Source organism: Myzus persicae, unplaced genomic scaffold, assembly GCF_001856785.1.
Source record: "Myzus persicae strain clone G006 unplaced genomic scaffold, MPER_G0061.0, whole genome shotgun sequence".
NCBI lineage: Eukaryota > Metazoa > Arthropoda > Insecta > Hemiptera > Aphididae > Myzus > Myzus persicae.
In genome coordinates this window covers 11048-18590 of record NW_019100740.1, presented here as the reverse complement: position 1 = coordinate 18590, position 7543 = coordinate 11048, and the positions used below count along the sequence as shown (strand labels likewise).

Sequence of the window (7543 nt, the reverse complement as noted above, 5' to 3'; positions counted from 1 at the left end):
GGGGGGGGCTGGAGTCCTAAAAAAATTAATAGAAAAATGAGGCACATACTGACATACATTTACCCAAGAAATTTGGAGGGACTTTAAGAAATTCTGGGGGGGCTGAAGCCCCTCCAAGCCCCAGAACAGAATACAAATTACAAGTTAACAACTACAACTGTTTAGATATGCAATGTCGGTGTTGGTATAAATTCTGGAAATCGAAACATACAATAGTATTTAGCAGCTGCTGCTGCACGGCTGTCTTTAACTCGATATACGATAACTATGTTTTAGAAGAATCCCGTAAAAAAAGACCAAGGAAAAAAGAACAACAGAAAAAAGAACACGGAAAAAAAACAATTTTTTTAATTTTTTAAAATAATAGTTGATTACCGTACATTTTGTTAAAAAAAAAATATATTAAAGTGTTTTTGTTATTTATAATTAGTTTAACATACAACAACATGGTGGTATCATAGTGTCCCCTAACGAATCCCGGAAAAAAATCCCCGGGAAAAAAATCCCCCGACGAACAAACCAGGAAAAAAAATACCCAGACTACAATATTACGCACAACCACAAGCAAATGGTTGAACAAATATTTTTTAAACGTTAATTAGTATCTATAATTAATATTTAATTACAAATACGTATATATTATATTATATTACTTTGTTAAAAAAATTATATATTATAATTTATAAATAATATTTTGTTTTCAATTACGACAATATATTATGTGTAATTCAAATTAACTAACTTAACAACTTCACAAATAGGTATAGCATATAATAAGCATATTTCGAATGATTGATACGTCAAATAATACAGTTAAAAACATATTATACAAAAATATTATTCAAAATATAGGTAATAATAATAATATAAATAAATAACTATAAACAATTTTCAAAAAATTAACAATACAATTTTATATTACTATATTAATACACAATTTATGTTGGTATAATTCTGTAAAAATTAAATCCCCGAAATAAAATATTACGTTTTCAAAACTTAAAATGTTACTATTATGATTGTTCTGTGTCACCTATTCACAGTAAAAACATAACATATAAAAATATTTAGTAGGTATATATAGTAGGTATACAAACATATTATACGAAATATAGATGGTAATAATAATAATAATTATAATCATAATAAAATAATTATCAAACAATAAATATTATTATTATTATTATTATCTATATTTTGTATAAGATTTTTGTATACTATATTTTACTTTACTATTTGTTAAGTACAAAATATTATGAATAATATATAATTTTTTAATATAACTAAAATAATATACTTATTTATAACTAAATATTAATTATAGATACTAATTAACATTTAAAAAATATTTATTCTACCATTTGCATGTGGTTGTGAGTAATATTGTAGTCTGGGGATTTTTTTTCCTAGGGTCGGGGATTTTTCTTCCGAGGTTGTTAGCCGGGGGATTTTTTTTCCTGGGGATTTTTTTTCCGATTACCTATTGTCCATCTAACTTATTATACTAAGTAATACATTTATTTTATTAAAAGTTAAATGTGACAAGCAAAAATACAATAAATTAGCCAACCATTTAAAAAAATTGTTAGCTAGACTTAAAACAAATCTTTTGAAAGCTTACTAACTAATCTCTCTGCAAATGATGGTAGTCTTTGGAAAGCAACAAAAAATGCATGCAAAACTAAAGCCCCTAACGTCCCAATAAAAAAAAACGATGGCAGCTTTGCTATATCTGATGCAGATAAAGCCGAATTGTTTAAACTCCACCTATCTGAAATTTTCCAACCTCACCCTGATATTGCCTCTCCAAATAACATCAATTCTGTGGAAGAGTTTCTAAACTCCCCACTGCCAGTTGCTCTCCCTGTCAAACACTTCACTCCGAATTAAGTTAAATATGCTATTGATAAATACCCTCTCAAAAAATCTCCCGGGTTTGATCACATTACTGCTGAAGTTGCCAGATGCCTGCCAAAAAAAGCGATCATCCACCTCACACATTTATTTAACTCTGTTCTCAGGCTCTCATATTTTCCTTCCCTCTGGAAATTTTCGATTATTATTCTTGTTCCAAAACCCAATAAACCTCCTGACTCCATCTCCTCTTACCGCCCCATTAGTCTGTTACCTTTCTTCGCTAAAATCCTTGAAAGACTTTTACTTAAACGAATTCTACCATGCCTAACTTTAAATTCCATACTTCCCAACTCTCAGTTTGGATTTCGTGCTACCCACTCAACAATCCACCAAGTTCATAGAGTTGTAGATGCAATTTCTTATACATTAGAAAAAAATTATATTGCACTTGCGTTTTTCTTGATATCTCGCAAGCATTTGATAGGGTCTGGCACCATGGGCTCCTTTTCAAATTGAAAAAATTTTTACATCCTGTATACTTCCTGATAATTAAATCATATCTTTCTGACAGATATTTCAGTACTCGTTTAGGTAAAACCCTCTCCAGTATAGCCAAAATATCGGCAGGCGTTCCACAAGGTGGAATCCTTTCGCCTGTGCTCTACAACATCTACGCCTCTGATCAACCAACCTCCCCGAATACGCTAGTCGCCGACTATGCTGACGATAAAGCAATAATCTCAATAAATAATGACCCGGTTATTGCCTCCCACCAGCTTCAAAATCACCTCTCCCTCATGGAAGAATGGTACACCAACTGGCGGTTGAAAATAAACCAGTCCAAATCCATGCATTGTACTTTTACCCTTAGACCTTCTCTCTGCCCAGCTGTCTCCATTCATGGCATCCCTATTCCAAGCTCTCAAACAGTTAAATATCTTGGACTAACTTTAGATCGTAGATTAACCTGGGCCCACCATATTAAGTCTAAACGGACAAACTTAAACTCTCGTTTACGCCTTCTTAAAACATTTATTAACAATAACAAATTCACTAATATCAACTCAAAACTGCTCATATACAAATCTTTAATCAAACCAGTCTGGACTTATGGCATACAGTTATGGGGTAATGCAAAAAAATCAAACTTAAACAAAATACAAACTTTTCAAAACATAGCACTCAGGAAACTTCTAAACGCTCCTCCTTACGTCTCAAATCACACTATACACACTGATCTAAAAATAAAACTGGTACATGAAGAAGCTATAGCTCATTACCAACGCTTCCACAATCGTCTTTCCTCAAATAGCAACCCGCTAATACGTAATCTTGCAGTCCATTCCATTCCTGGAAACCCACCCAGACGTTTAAAACGTAAATGGTGTCGTGACCTACTTGTTCACCCCCCTCCCCTCAACTAATTCAAAGACTGAGCATCAGTTGTTTAACTAATTATTCAAAAATATAAAAAAAAAAAAAATCAATCAATCGAGTGTCATTAGTGGATGACTTCTCACGTCAAGCGTATCATGTTGTAAATTACTCTAACCATATAAACTTATTGTGCCCCTAAGGTATAGATTGTTTATCACAAAAAAAAAAAAAAAAAAAAAAAAAAGTTAAATGTAAAAAAAATTTCATCTATTGTATGACATTAAATAATATACGTAACTCAAAAACGAATCTATGACCATAGGTTCGGATTCATTTTTTGATAGTCGGACAAGAAGTCCGAGCACATTTTTACTGTCGAACAAAAGTCCGAAAATACAAAATTGTCTATTGAATTTGCATTTATAATTTTATTATAATATAACTAATTAGGTACCTACTGTAGACTGTTGTCATCGAATTTTTGGTGGACAAAATGGGATTATCCCACTTTCCATTTTATACCCATGTTTCAGCTATATAATTTCAAATTTCTAATAAAAAATGTACAATAATTATATAAACACAATTTTATTAAAACATGATATTATTGGGTAAGGGTGGTAATTGCAGTATGTTATATTAAAAAATTTAATTTAATAGACAATTTTTACTTTCGGACTTACAGTAAAAATGTGCTCGGACTTTTTGTCCGGGTATCAAAAAATGAATCGGGATTATTGTTCAACTTTTTTCTTACCAGGCTTTTTGTCCCTGGACTTATTTTGAGCTGTTTACGGACATTTTCAGTTTCCAATTTTTTTAGTTTTCCATTTTATAAATATCAATAAACTGTTATTTGTTGCGTAAAAAATCTTGAAAATTTAATAGAAGGCTTCTAATATACTGTTTCTAAGGCAGATGAAAAATATTAAACATCCGTAGTTACCATTTTTTTTAATAAATGTTTAAAGTTTGAATCTTACCAAAACACGTAAAAATGATGAAAATTTGCAAATTGTATTGAGTTAGAAATTCATAAAAATTTTTGTTTTAAAAACTAAGATTTTAAAATATAATACAAAATTTGTCATACCTTTATCTAAAAAAAAATGTTTAAAATAAATTTTTATGAGCTTTTTTTGATAAGCGTAGAAAAAGTTATGTGCAATTTTGTATCACATTTTCAAATCTTATATTTAAAAAGAAAATTCTTATGAATTTTTAACTCAAAATAATTTGCATGTTTTCATTATTCTATGTTTTTTGTCAAAATTCAAAATTTAAATGCTTATAAAAAAATGTACATTTAATATTTTTCATATGCCATTGTTACAATATATTATGAGCCTTATTTATATTACATTTTCAAGCTCTTTGACCCAACGAATAAAATTACATTGACATTTTTATTGACAAAAAACTAAACAAATTTAAAACTGAAATGTCTGTAAACAGCTCAAAACAAGTCAAATTAGTTGGAAACCAAGCCATTATTTCGACTACATTAGTAATACAGGCACAAAAAATTAAAAATTAAAAAAAAAACACATCATTGTAAAATCAATTAAAATTGTTGGTGTAACAAAAGAAATAATGACCCCGTAGATACATGACATTTTTACCGAATGTTTATACAATTAAATTTTAAACACCATACAATATTCAAAATATTTTTAGAGCTAATTATAAGCATATTAATACATTTTCGGTTTTTTTTTTATTTCTGCCTATAAAAATGTTTCAGTCGGTCAAAAAACTTGAAAATGTAATACAATACTTCTTAACCTTCGTGACTTGTTGTAAGTCAGAATTTTAAAAAAATGCAATGTGTTTTGTAAATTTGAATTCAATTCTCTGGCTACTGTATCACTATATAGTGGCAATATAAATATAATAGAAAATAAAATATCTTATGCTGACAGACCGCTTAGAATCGTTTTTCGTATACAATAATATTCTAATAATTTTTTAACAAAACACTGCATTTGAAAAATTAATTAAGTGTATAAAATATTATATACACTTTAAAAGTTTCATGAACCCTCAAACACTATTTATTATCTTAGATTTGAATAGAAATTTTTTAGAAATTTCCTAATTTAAAAAAAAAAATGCAAATTTTCGCGATTTTTATGGATATCCTCGAAATTTTAACTTGAGACGCTTATAAAATACTACCTATTAGACTAACTCTCAACTTTTTTTAATTTTTAAATACAAAAAGTAATGAAAACATTTGGATCGACTGAAAAAATATTTAAATACTTAAAAAGACTGATTATAATATTGTATTCGTTTTAAAATGAAAAGGTTTTTTTCAATTTTTTTTTTAGTTTGTTTCTTCTGGTCAAAAAATGATGATCATTAATGCTTATAAAGCCAAAATGCTTCAAAATCCAGATTATAAAATGGTTCACCTGAAAAAAATACTCTCGATCGATCTCGGAATCGGCCAATCAACTATTTACAATACAATTTTGCAGTACCGACGAACAAAAACCGTTTGTTCGCCGAACAAAACAAAAATAAGAAAAACAATATTCGAAAAAATTGACGAATTTGATAAATATGCTATTAGAAGATTAGTACATCAGTTTTAGCACAACCGTGATATGCCGACGTTGGACAAGGTTCTTGTCGCCGTAAACGAAGAAAGGGATCTACCAGATTTTTCTCGCATATCACTGTTCAGATTATTGAAATCCATGGATTTTGTTTATATCAAGCGAGGACGTCATAGTGCTTTAATAGAAAAATTAGAAATTATTCTTTGGCGGAGAATATATTTAAGGGAAATCAAGCGATATCGCGAGGAAGGTCGGCCTATTTACTATTTGGATGAAACGTGGGTGAACGCCGAAGATGTTAATAGTAAAGTGTGGTTCGACAAGACAGTGACATCAGCTTATATGGCTTCTTCTGAGGGACTTTCCACTGGAGCAGTAAATCCTACCGGCAAGGGAAAACGGTTGATTGTTTGCCATATAGGTTCCCAAGATGGATTTGTTCCCGGAGGTCTTTTATGTTTCGAGTCTAAAAAAAATACGGCAGATTATCACGATGAGATGAATGGGAACTCTTTTCGTGATTGGTTGGAAGGTGTTTTGCCCAGTCTCAAAGACAACGCTGTTATCGTGATGGACAACGCGCCTTACCATTCTGTAAAAATGGAGAAATGCCCAACGACAAATTGGAAAAAAGGAGACATCATCACGTGGCTTCAAAGTAAAGGGGTGGAAGTTGATACCACAATGATAATTCCAGAATTGTTAGAGGAAGTAGATAAAATAAAACCAATGTACAACAAATATGTCATTGATGAAATGGTAAAGACTAACGATAAAATTGTACTCAGGTTACCTTCTTACCATTGCGAGCTTAACCCAATTGAGCTCGCATGGGCTGCTGTAAAAAAACATGTTAGAGATCATAATAAAACTTTTAAATTACAAGATGTTAAAATACTAATGAACGAAGGGGTTAACAAAGTAACTCCAGAGATGTGGAAAAATTTTATCGGCCATGTCGTTAAAGAGGAGGAAAAATCCTGGGAATTGGATAATAAGGTCGATGAATCCATAACTGCTGAAAATCAACCATGCACCCTGACCATGCGATACCGACTCGGACGACGACGATGATGATGACTTCGCGTATTTATCAGATACAGAATAAATTATATTTACAATGTAAATAATCTATATTTGTATTATTATATATAATATAATTTTTTTTTTTTTTTTTCGAATCATACAACCACAATTAGATGATTACAAACAAATGGTAAAAAATCATAGATAACTAAAAATATATAAAATAAATATGAATATATACAATTCAGAGTCCATATGGATATAAATATAAATATTAATAAAATAAAAATAGAAGGATGCAATTATTGGTTAACAGATATAATTAGTGATATAAATGGAATTTATTGTAGTTTATGGTAACATAGTTGTCTGATTTCAATGTTTGTTTTTGTTTTAGCTTTAGATAACCCTTGACCAAAATCTTGCTACTCCGATAGCATTTGGATTTGCATACAGGAGATCTTCTTTCGTACATGAGAATGGGCAGCTTTGGCAGTTCAGTAGATGTTCCATGTTTTGTTCCATACCACACTCGCATGCCCCATTTCTTTAGGTTGTTTTTAGCTCTGCCTACACCTACTCTGAGTCTATTAAGGGATCTCCAGGTTGGCCAGTCTAATTCGTAACCTGCTGGCAGTAGTTCTGCTGGTTCGGACTCTAGCTTATTATTTTCCTTGGAGAGAGAGAGTTTCCACCTTTCTCTTCGTACCTCTTCA

At 30.5% G+C, this 7543-nt stretch overlaps 1 protein-coding gene across 1 annotated transcript; it reads left to right on the top strand.

Moving 5' to 3' along the window:
• Positions 1-5846: 5846 nt before the first annotated feature.
• LOC111042762 lies at positions 5847-6875 on the top strand. The gene has a single exon (XM_022327464.1). The coding sequence runs from the start codon at positions 5847-5849 to the stop codon at positions 6873-6875; it is 1029 nt and encodes a 342-aa protein (XP_022183156.1).
• Positions 6876-7543: the final 668 nt, after the last annotated feature.